We start from the raw sequence: 17,369 nt of genomic DNA on the forward strand, positions 1-17,369 counted from the left end.
GTGCACAAGGGTCCTGGGAAAAATGGTGGCTTCCTACGAAGCAATTCCATTTGGCAGATTCCACGCAAGAACTTTCCAGTGGGACCTGCTGGACAAATGGTCCGGATCGCATCTTCAGATGCATCAGCGGATAACCCTGTCACCAAAGACAAGGGTGTCTCTCCTGTGGTGGTTGCAGAGTGCTCATCTTCTAGAGGGCCGCAGATTCGGCATTCAGGACTGGGTCCTGGTGACCACGGATGCCAGCCTGCGAGGCTGGGGAGCAGTCACACATGGAAGAAATTTCCAGGGCTTGTGGTCAAGCCTGGAGACATCACTTCACATAAATATTTTGGAGCTAAGGGCCATTTACAATGCCCTAAGCCAAGCAAGACCTCTGCTTCAAGGTCAGCCGGTGCTGATCCAGTCGGACAACATCACGGCAGTCGCCCACGTGAACAGACAGGGCGGCACAAGAAGCAGGAGGGCAATGGCAGAAGCTGCAAGGATTTTTCGCTGGGCGGAAAATCATGTGATAGCATTGTCAGCAGTGTTCATTCCGGGAGTGGACAACTGGGAAGCAGACTTCCTCAGCAGGCACGACCTCCACCCGGGAGAGTGGGGACTTCACCCAGAAGTCTTCCACATGATTGTAAACCGTTGGGAAAAACCAAAGGTGGACATGATGGCGTCCCGCCTAAACAAAAAAATTGGACAGGTATTGCGCCAGGTCAAGGGACCCTCAGGCAATAGCTGTGGACGCTCTGGTAACACCGTGGGTGTACCAGTCAGTGTATGTGTTCCCTCCTCTTCCTCTCATACCAAAAGTACTGAGAATTGTAAGACGGAGGGGAGTAAGAATATACTCGTGGCTCCGGATTGGCCAAGAAGGACTTGGTACCCGGAACTTCAAGAGATGCTCACGGAGGACCCGTGGCCTCTACCTCTAAGAAGGGACCTGCTCCAGCAAGGACCCTGTCTATTCCAAGACTTACCGCTGCTGCGTTTGACGGCAGGGCGGTTGAACGCCGGATCCTGAAGGAAAAAGGCATTCCGGATGAAGTCATCCCTACCCTGATCAAGCCAGGAAGGATGTAACCGCAAAGCATTATCACCGCATTTGGCGAAAATATGTTGCGTGGTGCGAGGCCAGTAAGGCCCGATGGAGGAATTTCAACTAGGTCGATTCCTGCATTTCCTGTAAACAGGAGTCTCTATGGGCCTAAAATTGGGGTCCATTAAGGTTCAAATTTCGGCCCTGTCAATTTTCTTCCAGAAAGAACTAGCTTCAGTTCCTGAAGTTCAGACGTTTGTAAAAGGGGTACTGCATATACAGCCTCCTTTTGTGCCTCCAGTGGCACCTTGGGATCTCCATGTAGTTTTGGGGTTCCTAAAGTCACATTGGGTTGAACCACTTGAATCTGTGGAGTTAAAATATCTCACATGGAAAGTGGTCATGTTGTTGGCCCTGGCCTCGGCCAGGCGCGTGTCAGAATTGGCGGGCTTTATCCTGTAAAAGCCCTTATCTGATCTTCCATTCAGACAGGGCGGAATTGAGGACTCGTCCTCATTTTCTCCCTAAGGTGGTTTCAGTGTTTCATCTGAACCAACCTATTGTGGTACCTGCGGCTACTAGTGACTTGGAGGACTCCAAGTTGTTGGACGTAGTCAGGGCCTTGAAAATATATGTTTCCAGGACGGCTGGAGTCAGAAAATCTGACTCGCTGTTTATCCTGTATGCACCCAACAAGCTGGGTGCTCCTGCTTCTAAGCAGACTATTGCTCGCTGGATCTGTAATACAATTCAGCTTGCACATTCTGTGGCAGGCCTGCCACAGCCAAAATCTGTAAAAGCCCATTCCACAAGGAAGGTGGGCTCATCTTGGGCGGCTGCCCGAGGGGTCTCGGTTTTACAACTTTGCCGAGCAGCTACTTGGTCAGGGGAAAACACGTTTGCTAAATTCTACAAATTTGATACCCTGGCTGAGGAGGACCTGGAGTTCTCTCATTCGGTGCTGCAGAGTCATCCGCACTCTCCCGCCCGTTTGGGAGCTTTGGTATAATCCCCATGGTCCTTACGGAGTTCCCAGCATCCACTAGGACGTCAGAGAAAATAAGAATTTACTTACCGATAATTCTATTTCTCGTAGTCCGTAGTGGATGCTGGGCGCCCATCCCAAGTGCGGATTGTCTGCAATACTTGTACATAGTTATTGTTAACTAAATCGGGTTATTGTTGTGAGCCATCTATCCAGAGGCTCCTCTGTTATCATGCTGTTAACTGGGTTCAGATCACAAGTTGTACGGTGTGATTGGTGTGGCTGGTATGAGTCTTACCCGGGATTCATAAATCCTTCCTTATTGTGTACGCTCGTCCGGGCACAGTATCCTAACTGAGGCTTGGAGGAGGGTCATAGGGGGAGGAGCCAGTGCACACCAGGTAGTCCTAAAGCTTTACTTTTGTGCCCAGTCTCCTGCGGAGCCGCTATTCCCCATGGTCCTTACGGAGTTCCCAGCATCCACTACGGACTACGAGAAATAGAATTATCGGTAAGTAAATTCTTATTTTTGGCAACCAGGACCGGCTCAAAGAGCCCGAGGTTGGTTATGCTTAGGAGGGGGGACCCCACGCAATTTTTTTCCGGGTTTTTTCCCGTTTTTTTAAACATTTTTAAAAATCTAATCAAAATCCGTCAAATTGGCCGTTTTTCGACAGCGGGACTGTCAAATTCGTTTTTTATTGAATATGTCGAATTCCGGCACCCACCTGCCAGAATTCGACGGTCGAATTGTGTCGAATTTAAAAACGGGCGAAAAAGTGCCGCAATTCGCCCGGAATTGCATATACCCCATAGTTTGGCAGTCTAAAATTATTATTTCAGTTGCGCTTCCTGGAATTGGCTATCACTTGTAGGGAACTGAAAATCGAAATATTGAATGGCTGTTTCCCAACATGTATCAAAGCTGCCATTGGCCCTCATTCCGAGTTGTTCGCTCGCTAGCTGCTTTTAGCAGCAGTGCAAACGCTAAGCCGCCGCCCTCTGGGAGTGTATCTTAGCTTAGCAGAAGTGCGAACGAAAGGATCGCATCGCTGCTACAAAAAAAATTGTGCCGTTTCAGAGTAGCTGCAGACCTACTCCTACCTTGCGATCACTTCAGACTATTTAGTTCCTGTTTTGACGTCACAAACACGCCCTGCGTTCGGCCAGCCACTCCTGCGTTTTTATCAGGCACGCCTGCGTTTTTACACACACTCCCCGAAATCGGTCAGTTACCACCCAGAAACACCCACTTCCTGTCAATCACTCAACGATCAGCAGTGCGACTGAAAAGCTTCGCTAGACCTTGTGTAAAACTGCATTGGCTTTTGTGAAAGTACGTCGCGCGTGCGCAGTGCGCACCATACGCATGCGCAGAAATGCCGATTTTTAGCCTGATCGCTACGCTGCGAACAACAGCAGCTAGCGATCAACTCGGAATGACCCTCATTGTGCAGTAATCCATCACAGTCAATCAACAATTAGCTTTTATCTGTCTACAACAATTTAATGCAATGAAAACAAAAGTGTCTAATTGGTTGCTATTAGAGTACTTTTGCACCATTGAGGGCTGTTCATAAATAACAATCGCATAGCTCAGAGAAACAAGTGAACTTTATGGGAACATCAACCTGTTGGTCTCCGTTGCCATCTGCCTTAATCCTAGGTGATCGTTGCTTTTTTCCCAAAACATTACCTGTGTCTGAGAATAAAGGTACACAGTTTTGAATGAGGAATGTTATTGCTGCACCCTGACTGGACTAACCATTTCCATTCCCGATCAGTAAGACCTTGGTAGCCTAAGTCTTCAGTTACTGGAAGTTTAACCACTGGTGGGGCCTGATTCAGATGTGGTTGCAGGTTCTAATGCTGTTGCTTATATGAAAACAGCAGCATTAGCGCCAATGTGTTAGTGGAGCAGGAGGCGTCTGATATAAGTAGACCCCTCCTGCTTGCATTAGGGGTATGTGCTGTGTCCTGGGACACCGCATCGGATCACCTGCGTCACCATGGGCTGTGTGACCTATGATGTCGCGCAAGCCGGCCACCGCAGATCCAACAAAGAGGCCAGGAAGTCTTCATATGAAGATCCTGGCCTCATCATTCCCCCGAAACAGAGGCGACAAGCAACTGTTTTGGTAAATGGCGCCTGTTGCCACCCCCAAATGGCAGCCGTCTGAAAGTCTGCAGTTGATCTGCGTCTGAAGTTGCAGAGCCATAATACACATGCACAGTACGGTTCTTGTGCATATGCAAAGTACCAGACATCTGTACTTTGCTACATACTCCGCAGATCTGACTAGACCTGCATCAGACACCTGATGCACTGGATGAGCCTTCTTTCTTTTCACAGATTACTCTACAGTCCTCAATTTCTGTGACTAATACTGTATCTACCTTTCTCTATCGTCCTAGTGGATGCTGGGGTTCCTGAAAGGACCATGGGGAATAGCGGCTCCGCAGGAGACAGGGCACAAAAAGTAAAGCTTTCCGATCAGGTGGTGTGCACTGGCTCCTCCCCCTATGACCCTCCTCCAAGCCTCAGTTAGATTTTTGTGCCCGGCCGAGAAGGGTGCAATCTAGGTGGCTCTCCTAAAGAGCTGCTTAGAAAAGTTTAGCTTAGGTTTTTTATTTTACAGTGAGTCCTGCTGGCAACAGGATCACTGCAACGAGGGACTTAGGGGAGAAGAAGTGAACTCACCTGCGTGCAGGATGGATTGGCTTCTTGGCTACTGGACATCAGCTCCAGAGGGACGATCACAGGTACAGCCTGGATGGTCACCGGAGCCTCGCCGCCGGCCCCCTTGCAGATGCTGAAACAAGAAGAGGTCCAGAATCGGCGGCAGAAGACTCCTCAGTCTTCTAAAGGTAGCGCACAGCACTGCAGCTGTGCGCCATTTTCCTCTCAGCACACTTCACACGGCAGTCACTGAGGGTGCAGGGCGCTGGGAGGGGAGCGCCCTGGGAGGCAAATGAAAACCTATTTGGCTAAAAAATACCTCACATATAGCCTCCGGGGGCTATATGGAGATATTTAACCCCTGCCAGAATCCACTAAAGAGCGGGAGACGAGCCCGCCGGAAAAGGGGCGGGGCCTATCTCCTCAGCACACAGCGCCATTTTCCTTACACAGCTCCGCTGGTCAGGACGGCTCCCAGGTCTCTCCCCTGCACTGCACTACAGAAACAGGGTAAAACAAGAGAGGGGGGGCAAAATAGTGGCAAAAATTATATTATAAAAGCAGCTATACAGGGAGCACTTATTATAAGGCTATCCCTGTCATATATAGCGCTTTGGTGTGTGCTGGCAGACTCTCCCTCTGTCTCCCCAAAGGGCTAGTGGGGTCCTGTCTTCGTTAAGAGCATTCCCTGTGTGTCTGCTGTGTGTCGGTACGTGTGTGTCGACATGTATGAGGACGATATTGGTGTGGAGGCGGAGCAATTGCCAAATATGGGGATGTCACCTCCTAGGGGGTCGACACCAGAATGGATGCCTTTATTTATGGAATTACGGGATAGTGTCAACACGCTAAAGCAGTCGTTTGACGACATGAGACGGTCGGACAATCAATTAGTGCCTGTCCAGACGCCTCAAACACCGTCAGGGGCTGTAAAAAGCCCTTTGCCTCAGTCGGTCGACACAGACCCAGACACAGGCACTGAGTCCAGTGGCGACGGTGACGAATCAACCGTATTTTCCAGTAGGGCCACACGTTACATGATTTTGGCAATGAAGGAGGCGTTACATTTAGCTGATACTACAGGTACCACTAAACAGGGTATTATGTGGGGTGTGAAAAAACTACCTATAGTTTTTCCTGAATCAGAAGAACTAAATGATGTGTGTGATGAAGCGTGGGTTGCCCCCGATAAAAAGATGCTAATTTCAAAGAAGTTATTGGCTTTATACCCTTTCCCGCCAGAGGTTAGGGCGCGCTGGGAAACACCTCCTAGGGTGGACAAGGCGCTCACACGCTTATCTAAACAAGTGGCGTTACCCTCTCCTGAGACGGCCGCACTTAAAGATCCAGCAGATAGGAGGATGGAAAATATCCAAAAAAGTATATACACACATACAGGTGTTATACTACGACCAGCTATAGCGACAGCCTGGATGTGCAGTGCTGGAGTAGCTTGGTCAGAGTCCCTGATTGAAAATATTGATACCCTGGATAGGGACAATGTTTTACTGTCTTTAGAGCAAATAAAGGATGCATTTCTTTATATGCGTGATGCACAGAGGGATATCTGCACACTGGCATCACGGGTAAATGCTATGTCCATTTCGGCCAGAAGAAGTTTATGGACGCGACAGTGGTCAGGCGATGCGGACTCAAAACGGCATATGGAAGTTTTGCCGTATAAAGGGGAGGAGTTATTTGGAGTCGGTCTATCAGATTTGGTGGCCACGGCTACAGCCGGGAAATCCACCTTTTTACCTCAAGTTACTCCCCAACAGAAAAAGACACTGACTTTTCAACCGCAGCCCTTTCGTTCCTTTAAAAACAAGAGAGCAAAGGGATATTCATATCTGCCACGAGGCAGAGGAAGGGGGAAAAGACAGCAACAGGCAGCTCCTTCCCAGGAACAGAAGCCTTCCACCGCTTCTACAAAAGCCTCAACATGACGCTGGGGCTTCTCAAGCGGACTCGGGGGCGGTGGGCGGTCGTCTCAAGAATTTCAGCGCGCAGTGGGCTCACTCGCAGGTAGATCCCTGGATCCTGCAGATAATATCTCGGGGATACAGGTTGGAACTAGAGACAGATCCACCTCGCCGTTTCCTGAAGTCTGCTTTACCAACGTCCCCCTCCGAAAGGGAGACGGTCTTGGAAGCCATTCACAAGCTGTACTCTCAGCAGGTGATAGTCAAGGTACCTCTTCTACAACAAGGAAAGGGGTATTATTCCACTCTATTTGTGGTACCGAAGCCGGATGGCTCGGTAAGACCTATTCTAAATCTGAAGTCCTTGAACCTGTACATAAAGAAGTTCAAGTTCAAGATGGAGTCACTCAGAGCAGTGATAGCGAACCTGGAAGAAGGGGACTTTATGGTATCCTTGGACATCAAGGATGCGTACCTCCACGTTCCAATTTACCCCTCACACCAGGGGTACCTCAGGTTCGTCGTACAAAACTGTCACTATCAGTTTCAGACGCTGCCGTTCGGATTGTCCACGGCACCTCGGGTCTTTACAAAGGTAATGGCCGAGATGATGATTCTTCTTCGAAGAAAAGGCGTATTAATTATCCCATACTTGGACGATCTCCTGATAAGGGCAAGGTCCAGAGAACAGCTAGAGATGGGATTAGCACTGTCTCAAGAAGTGCTAAAAAAGCACGGGTGGATTCTGAATATTCCAAAATCCCAGTTAATGCCAACAACTCGTCTGCTGTTCCTAGGGATGATTCTGGACACGGTTCAGAAAAAGGTTTTTCTCCCGGAGGAAAAAGCCAAGGAGTTATCCGAGCTTGTCAGGAACCTCCTAAAACCAGGAAAGGTGTCTGTACATCAATGCACAAGAGTCCTGGGAAAAATGGTGGCTTCTTACGAAGCAATTCCATTCGGCAGATTCCACGCAAGAATTTTCCAGAGGGATCTGTTGGACAAATGGTCAGGGTCGCATCTTCAGATGCACCAGCGGATAACCCTGTCTCCAAGGACAAGGGTATCTCTTCTGTGGTGGTTGCAGAGTGCTCATCTATTGGAGGGCCGCAGATTCGGCATACAGGATTGGATCCTGGTGACCACGGACGCCAGCTTGAGGGGCTGGGGAGCAGTCACACAAGGAAGAAACTTCCAGGGAGTGTGGACGAGCCTGGAAACGTCTCTTCACATAAACATTCTGGAACTAAGAGCAATCTACAATGCTCTAAGCCAGGCAGAACCTCTGCTTCAGGGAAAACCGGTGTTGATCCAGTCGGACAACATCACGGCAGTCGCCCATGTGAACAGACAGGGCGGCACAAGAAGCAGGAGTGCAATGGCAGAAGCTGCAAGGATTCTTCGCTGGGCAGAGAATCATGTGATAGCACTGTCAGCAGTGTTCATCCCGGGAGTGGACAACTGGGAAGCAGACTTCCTCAGCAGACACGACCTTCACCCGGGAGAGTGGGGACTTCATCCAGAAGTGTTCCACATGCTGGTAACCCGTTGGGAAAGACCAATGGTGGACATGATGGCGTCTCGCCTCAACAAAAAACTGGACAGGTATTGCGCCAGGTCAAGAGATCCGCAGGCAATAGCTGTGGACGCGCTGGTAACGCCTTGGGTGTACCAGTCGGTGTATGTGTTTCCTCCTCTGCCTCTCATACCAAAAGTATTGAGAATTATACGGCAAAGAGGCGTAAGAACGATACTAGTGGTTCCGGATTGGCCAAGAAGGACTTGGTACCCGGAACTTCAAGAGATGATCACGGAAGATCCGTGGCCTCTACCTCTAAGGAGGGACTTGCTTCAGCAGGGTCCCTGTCTGTTTCAAGACTTACCGCGGCTGCGTTTGACGGCATGGCGGTTGAACGCCGGATCCTAAAGGAAAAAGGCATGCCGGAAGAAGTCATTCCTACTTTGATTAAAGCAAGGAAGGAAGTAACCGTGCAACATTATCACCGCATTTGGCGAAAATATGTTGCGTGGTGCGAGGATCGGAGTGCTCCGACGGAGGAATTTCAACTGGGTCGATTCCTACATTTCCTGCAATCAGGATTGTCTATGGGTCTCAAATTGGGATCTATTAAGGTTCAAATTTCGGCCCTGTCGATTTTCTTCCAGAAAGAATTGGCTTCAGTCCCTGAAGTCCAGACTTTTGTTAAGGGAGTGCTGCATATACAGCCTCCTGTGGTGCCTCCAGTGGCACCGTGGGATCTCAATGTGGTTTTGGACTTTCTAAAATCTCATTGGTTTGAACCACTAAAAAATGTGGATTTGAAATATCTCACATGGAAAGTGACCATGCTACTAGCCCTGGCTTCGGCCAGGAGAGTGTCAGAACTGGCAGCTTTATCTTACAAAAGCCCATATCTGATTTTCCATTCGGACAGGGCGGAACTGCGGACTCGTCCGCATTTTCTCCCTAAGGTGGTGTCAGCATTTCATCTGAACCAGCCTATTGTAGTGCCTGCGGCTACAAGTGACTTGGAGGACTCCAAGTTACTGGACGTTGTCAGAGCATTGAAATTATATATATTGCAAGGACAGCTGGAGTCAGAAAATCTGACTCGTTGTTTATATTGTATGCACCCAACAAGATGGGTGCTCCTGCGTCTAAGCAGACGATTGCTCGTTGGATCTGTAGCACAATCCAACTTGCACACTCTGTGGCAGGCCTGCCACAGCCTAAATCTGTAAAGGCCCACTCCACAAGGAAGGTGGGCTCATCTTGGGCGGCTGCCCGAGGGGTCTCGGCATTACAACTTTGCCGAGCAGCTACGTGGTCAGGGGAGAACACGTTTGTAAAATTTTACAAATTTGATACTCTGGCTAAGGAGGACCTGGAGTTCTCTCATTCGGTGCTGCAGAGTCATCCGCACTCTCCCGCCCGTTTGGGAGCTTTGGTATAATCCCCATGGTCCTTTCAGGAACCCCAGCATCCACTAGGACGATAGAGAAAATAAGAATTTACTTACCGATAATTCTATTTCTCGGAGTCCGTAGTGGATGCTGGGCGCCCATCCCAAGTGCGGATTATCTGCAATAATTGTACATAGTTATTGTTAACTAATTCGGGTTATTGTTGTAGGGAGCCATCTTTCAGAGGCTCCTCTGTTATCATACTGTTAACTGGGTTTAGATCACAAGTTGTACGGTGTGATTGGTGTGGCTGGTATGAGTCTTACCCGGGATTCAAAATTCCTCCCTTATTGTGTACGCTCGTCCGGGCACAGTACCTAACTGAGGCTTGGAGGAGGGTCATAGGGGGAGGAGCCAGTGCACACCACCTGATCGGAAAGCTTTACTTTTTGTGCCCTGTCTCCTGCGGAGCCGCTATTCCCCATGGTCCTTTCAGGAACCCCAGCATCCACTACGGACTCCGAGAAATAGAATTATCGGTAAGTAAATTCTTATTTTCTTAACTACGTTTAGGAATAATAATAATAATTATTATTATTTTATTTATATAGCGCTCTTTCTCCAATAGGACTCAAGGCGCTTAACAGATACATAGCATAATATAGTACAGAAAATAATGAAGTACAGAAAAGTTTTTAATAAAATACAGAAGCATGTAGATACTAAAGGGACAATTATGGGAATGCTTGAGTAAAAAGGAAAGTCTTGAGTCTACTTTTGAAGGATTCTATAGTTGGGACCTCTCGCACTGTGCGGGGAAGTGAGTTCCATAGAGTCGGAGCCGCATGACTAAAAGCTCGACACCCAGATGAATTACGGGAGATTCTAAGTACTGCTATAAATCCTTCATCTACAGATCGCAGTAATCGAGTGGGGCAGTATGGAGTCAGAAGCTGCTTCAGTTACCTTGGGCCCTGGTCATGTAGTGCTTTGAAACTCAGTAAGCCAATCTTGAAGATGATTCCCCATCTTACAGGCAGCCAGTGAAGGGAGTAGAGTATGGGTGTTATGTGGCTAGAACGCAGAGCTGGCCGTAACCAATATGATGCCCTAGGCAAGATTTTGGCTAGCACCGCTGCTAGTTCCTCAGGAGATGCCTGGCATGAGTCAGCTGGCAGCTCTGCTAACGTTTGGGCACCTTTTGTTTATGAAAATACATCTTATTTGCATTACTATGTGGCTAGGATGCACAAGCAGCTTCTGCTGATTAAAATGATATGCAGCATGCTTATATTCTGTGTGCGACTGCGGCTGTATCTGCATATGAAATGCTGCATTACAGTGATTTCCAGGAAGACACTGCAATGTAGCATTTCGTATGCAGATACAGCCGCAGTCACACCCAGAATATAGGCATGCCGCATATCATTTTAATCATCAGAAGCTGCTGGTGCCCCTAAGCATACCAAATGCCCTAGGAATTTGCCTAGTTTGCCTATGCCTAAGGCCAACTCTGCTAGAACGGTGCTGGTCGGTTAACAGCCTGGCAGCTGTGTTTTGCACCAGCTGTAAGTGGTGCAATTCTTTTGCTGGGAGACCAAGGTAGAGGGCATTACAGTAGTCTAATCAAGATGATACAAATGCATGGATGACTTTTGGCAGATAATGGTGCTCATCCTTTTTGTTAACCATTTGTATACTCATTAATATATAAATATTAACACATTCATTTAACACCTCTCCAATTATGCAATTTGATCTTCTGGACTTAATTGCTTTTTTGGCATTCTTTTTGTCTTCAGATTTGCTGTTTGTGAAAATGTGGGTTCCTATGTTCTTGTGGCTAATGTTATCTTGAGGGTGCAGCTTCTCTCCATTAGTTGCTTGTGTTTGTAAATAAGAAATTAGAAGGGAAGTATTTTGTTTTAAATAGGAAAATAAAACCTACATGTTGCTATTTTAGTGACTCTACTAAGGTGACTTTTTATATGTGACAGATATCACAACTGACAGAGAAGATGAAGAACCAGTCAGAAAGCCACAAGCAAGCGCAAGAAAATTTGCATGAACAAGTCCAGGAGCAGAAGTCACAACTTCGCGCATCAGAAGACCGTGTTCAGTCTCTCGAGACCTCCCTAGAGGAGATCTCCAGTCATCTGAATGAAAGCAAAGAAAAAATGGTCCAGCTAGATTTACAGGTATTTATAAAGACAATTTCTCTAGCATCCATAAGGGATATTGGGGACAGACTTAGTACAATGGGATATAGACTGGTCCAAAGGAGCCAGTGCACTTTAAATTTCTTTAACTGGGTATGCTGGCTCCTCCTCTCCATGCCCCCTCCCACAGGCAGTTTAGAAAAAAGTGCCCTCAGGAGAGGATGCACATCTCTGCAAGCTCCAGAGTTTTTCTTCAATTTAATTTAAACTTTTACTAATTTTTGATATGCTGTTTGGGCAACAGCATACCTGTGCCGTGGGAGTTAGGGGGGGGGATGGTTACCAGCCTCATGAGGTGCAGAGCCGCAGCTTGCCGCACACCCCTAACAGAGCCTGAAGGTGATTGTCGTGGTGAGTACAAACCGGGGGCACCGCTAGGGGGGCCCCGCGGTTCATTGTGCGGAAGAAGCATGGCTGAGACGTATGGGTCCCTCCTACGGGGGCCAGCGGGTGCTCCTGCGTGAGACTGGCTGGAGGGGTGTTGTACCAAGCATTTGTGTGAGGCTACACAGCCTGTGGGGACATTGCCAGTATAAAACTTATTAGTAGCTCCGGCGCCATAGCGTGTGTGCGGAGCTACATCAGAGCGGGCTCAGCAGCATTTTGGCATAAGCAAGCAGCAGCAGCCTCATGCAGCTCCTCAAAACGGTCACAGGATCACTGGTACCAGGTGTAGAGGGGGAGAGCCACTATTAGTGCACAGTTTACATTCCTTTGGGTAATACTCTGTACAGCAGTATCACTGTTATATGTTACTACATAAAACGCTGAAGGTCTCACTGGGGCTGTACAGTGTAGGGTGTGCTGGTGTCCTCTCTTCTGTGTCTCCTCTCACATGCAATAGGGCAGGCTTGTATTGTATTCAGTCTGTGTTGTATGTGTATTGTTTCTGTCTTTCATTATGGTGAAACAGAAGTCATGCAATGTATGTAATGCCAGATTCTCCCCTAGTTCATTGGGCTCCATATCCTGTGAGCAGTGTAGTCAGTCATCACAAAATGCTGATAACAACATGGGGGAGAGTCCAGAGCCTTCCTGGCTGGGGGCTATACAATTCATGAAGTTGTATATGTCATATCAGCTCACTGCCAATGTCAATAAAACACAAGAACTGCAACAAGCAGTGGCTAGCCTAACTGCCATGGCTGATGCTTCCCATCCCCCGCTGTCTACAGGTACACAAAAACGTGCTTTGCCTGCAATCCTATCAAATTCTGATGATGATGTACTGGTGGATGGGGATGATGGGGATCCCATTAGTGGGGATTCCACCCCTACACAGAGTATCAAACCCCTCATATTGGCCATACTGGATGTGTTAAAGCTTCCCCTGGAGGACGCTACTAATCAGCAGTAATTTTTCCTCCCAAAAGACAAACTGACAGTCCCCTTTCTTGATTCCAAAGAATTGGACGATTTATTTAAATTATCCAGGAAAAATCCAGATAAAAAATATCAGGTGTCCAAAAAGTTTTTAAATACTTTTCCATTTGCCCCTGAAGGCAGGAAATTCTGGGAAGAATCTCCAGCAGTAGACGTCTAAAAAAACGGTGCTCCCTGCCCCAGGATCTTTTACCGTAAAGGACCCGGGGGATAGTAAAATAGAGACCACTATCTATCTGTCTGCACTGCTGCAGGTGTAGCTCAAAGACTGGTTGTTGCTGGATGACGGATGCCATTCATACATGGGCTACTCAGATTCAAGAGGGTCTTTCAGGTGATATGACCTTGGTTACTACTGTAACTTTCCTAAAACACATTCAGGACACGGCAAGAGTCCTCTGTGACTCCCTTAAAGAGATTGGCAATATAAATGCTTGAACCACTGCTATGGTTGTGTCTGCACACAGAGCCATATGGTTGTGTCAGTGGATTGCAGATGCTGACTCCAAATGTAATGTGAAATCTCTTCCCTTCACAGGTGAATGGCTCTTCGAAGGTGAATTGGACGCATGGATCTCCAAAGCTACTCGTGGGAAATCCACATTTCTCCCTTCAGGGGCTCCGCCTGCTAGGTGTACCTACCCGGGACCGTCTACTCAGTCCTTTCGGTCCTCCATATTTCGATCTAGGGCCCGGGGTGCCTCCAATGCAGCTAGAGGCTCCAGAGGTAAGCCTAAGAAACCAGCCATTGCTGGCTCTCAGGAACAGAGCACCAGTTCAGCTTCCACAAAGACTTCTGCATGTCGATGCCCACCCACCCCGAGGGGATCTCGTGGTGGGAGCTCGGTTACATCACTACAGCCACATCTGGGATGGTTCCTGCAAAGATGCCTGGGTAAGGGACCTTATCTCTCAGGGTTACAAGCTGGAGTTCGACTGTACTCCTCCCCAACGATTTTTCAAATCAGGCTTGCCAGTTTTGCAAAATATGCGTGTTCGCTACTACTGGCCATCGACAAGTTGGTCCAGTCCCGGGTCATTGTTTCAGTACCCCTGCTACAGCAAGGACAAGGTTACTACTCCAGTCTGTAGTGCCAAAATCAGATGGGTCTGTGAGACCCATTTTGAATCTGAAGTCCTTGAATCCTTACCTGAAGGTTTTAAAATTCAAGATGGAATCTTTGAGAGCGGTGATGGCGGGCCTGGAACAACAGGAATTTCTTGTGTCCCTGGATATCAAGGACGCCTACGTACATATCCCAATTTGTACCTCATCAGGCTTATCTGCGGTTTGCCCTACTGAACGATCACTACCAGTTTCAGGCGTTGCCCTTCGGCCTGTGTACAGCTCCGAGGGTGTTCATGAAGGTGCTGGCGGAAATGATGTTCCAGCTCAGAGTGCAAGGGGTCAACATTGTCCCTTACCTGGACAATCTCCTGATAAATGCGAGTTTCAGGGAGCTTCTACTGCTCCATATAGATCGCACTATCCAACTTGTGTCTTACCACGGGTGGATCCTCAATCTGCAGAAGTCTCAACTGGAACCGCCTCAAAGGCTACTGTTTCTGGGTATGATACTGGATACGGTAGCTCGGAGAGTGTTCCTCCCAGAGGACAAGGTGAGAACACTTCAAGAGATGGTTCGCATGGTTCTCCGACCTGCTTGAGTTTCCATTCATCTTTGCATAAAATTGTTGAGAAAAATGGTGGCCTCGTACGAGGCGATACAGTTCGGAAGGTTCCATGCCAGACCCTTCCAATTGGACATCCTGAACAAGTGGTCCGGTTCACATCTTCAGATGCACCGGATGATTCAGCTGTCACCCCAGGCCAGGATTTCACTCCTGTGGTGATTACAGTCTTCCAACCTGCTGAAAGGTCGACGTTTCGGGATTCAGGATTGGATCCTGCTCATGACGGATGAGAGAATGGGGAGCTGTCACCTAGGGGGCACAGTTCCAGGGCAGGTGGTCTGCCCAAGAATCCATACTTCCGATCAACATTCTGGAACTTCGGGCTATCTACAATGCTCTGATTCAGGCCTTCCCTATACTCAGGGATCAGGCGATCCAGGTTCAGTCGGACAACGCCACGGCATCAATCAATCGACAGGGAGGTACAGAAAGCAGGGCCTGCATGCGAGAAGTGTCAAAAATACTTCTCTGGGCGGAAATAAATGCAAGAGCGCTGTCCACAATTTTCATTCCAGGCGTGGACAACTGGGAAGCGGACTTCCTGAGTCGCCACGACCTCCACCCGGGGGAGTGGAGATTACATCCTCAGGTGTTTCAAAAGATTGTCCATAAGTGGGGATACCCGCAGATCGACATGATGGCGTCTCGCCTCAACAAGATGTTTCGCTGCTACTGCTAGCGAACCAGAGACCCTCAGGCGAGTGCAGTAGATGCGCTGACGTCGCCTTGGCCTTGCCGGCTGGTCTACCTATTTCCTCAGATTCCGTTGATCCCAAGGGTGCTCCAGCGGATCAGATATCACAGAGTGCAAGCAATCCTGATTGCGCCGGATTGGCACCGAAGGGCGTGGTACGCAGCTCTTCTGGACATGTCCATAGAAGACCCTTGGCCTCTGCCGCTAAGAAAGGTTCTTCAGCAAGGACCGTTCGTCTACTCGGACTTATGGCGGCTTCGTTTGACAGCACGGAGGTTGAGCGGAACATCCTAGCTCACAAAGGGCTTTCCAAAAAAGTCAAGCATGGTGCAAGCCAGAAAACCTGTGACGTCAAAACACTATCATCATATCTGGAGGAGATTGGTGTGATGAACGCACGTATCCACCTGCAGAGTTTCACTTGGGACTTTCCTACATTTCCTACAGGCTGGTGTGGATAAGGGCTTACGTCTGGGCTCCGTTAAGGTCCAGATTTAATCTCTCTCAATTTTCTTTCAGAATAAATTGGCTTTGTTGCCAGAAGTTCAGACCTTCTAACAAGGGGTACTGCACATACAACCTCCCTTTGTGCCGCCCACGGCACCCTGGGCTTTGGATGTAGTGTTGACATTTCTACAGTCGTCCTGGTTTGAGCCTCTGATGACGGTAGAAGAGAAGTACATCACATGGAAGACGGTGATGTTATTGGCCCTGGCTTCTGCTAGGTGCGTCTCAGAATTGGGGGCCTTATCGTGTAAAAGTCCCTACTTGGTCTTTTACGAGGACAGAGCGGAGCTCCGGACTAGACAGCAGTTTCTGCCGAAGGTTATCTTCATATTCCACCTGTGCAGTCTCTGCATGTTCCCTCCCATTCTGGAAGCTTTGGGACATCCCCATCGTACATCTGTCCCCAATATCCCTTATGGATGCTAGAGACAATAGGATTTTAAATTCCTACCAGTAAATCCTTTTCTCGTAGTCCATAAGGGATATTGGGGGTCATTCCAAGTTGATCGCTAGCTGCCGTTGTTCGCTGCCTAGTGATCAGTGAAAAAAATGGCTAATCTGTGCATGCACCGCAGTGCGCACGCGCGTCGTACGGGTACGAAGTCCTTTGTGGTTTTTCACTGGTTCTAGCGACGATTCCAATCGCACAGCCGAACGCAAGGAGATTGACAGGAAGTGGGAGTTTCTGGGTGTCAACTGACCGTTTTCTGGGAGTGTTTGGAAAAACGCAGGCGTGGCCGGGCATTTGCTGTGCGGGTATCTGACGTCATTACCGTGTCACTCGTCGCAGCAATCATCGCACAGGATAAGTAACGACAGGGCTGGTCTTGTTTTGCACAAAATGTGTTTGCAGGTGCTCTGCTGCACAGGCATTCGCACTCCTGCAAAGCGAAAATACACTCCCCCGTGGGCGGCGACTATGCGTTTGCACGGCTGCTAAAAACTGCTAGTGAGCAATCAACTCGGAATGACCCCCATTGGGCGCCCGCCCCTGTGCGTTGACTTTCTGCAGGTTATCTGTTATGTGTTACAGTTCAGCTGTTGCTGTTTTCTGTTGCCAGCCGTTGCTGCCCAGGTTATGTTATGGTGTGCTTGTGTGTAAATCTCACCACACTTATTGTTGTTTTGGTTCTTCTCTCAAGTATGTCCTTTCTCCTTCGGGCACTGTTTTACCTATAACTGGCTGTGGGAGGGGGCATAGAGGGGAGGAGCCAGCACACCCAGTGAAGAAATTTAAAGTGCACTGTCTCCTTTGGACCTGTCTATACCCCATCATACTAAATTTGTCCCCAGTATCCCTTATGGACTGCGAGAAAAGGATTTACCAGTAGGTATTTAAAATCCTGT

At 48.5% G+C, this 17,369-nt stretch overlaps 1 protein-coding gene across 5 annotated transcripts in view; it reads left to right on the forward strand.

The window, feature by feature from the left end:
- Positions 1-17,369, forward strand: part of EEA1 (early endosome antigen 1) — a 328,705-nt gene that overhangs the window by 187,478 nt on the left and 123,858 nt on the right. For all 5 annotated transcript variants that reach the window (XM_063927628.1, XM_063927626.1, XM_063927625.1 and 2 more), the window contains one exon: positions 11,522-11,722. In XM_063927628.1, coding sequence (XP_063783698.1) covers positions 11,522-11,722 — 201 coding nt within the window. The remainder of the gene's footprint in view (positions 1-11,521; positions 11,723-17,369) is intronic.

This window comes from Pseudophryne corroboree, chromosome 6 (assembly GCF_028390025.1).
Source record: "Pseudophryne corroboree isolate aPseCor3 chromosome 6, aPseCor3.hap2, whole genome shotgun sequence".
NCBI lineage: Eukaryota > Metazoa > Chordata > Amphibia > Anura > Myobatrachidae > Pseudophryne > Pseudophryne corroboree.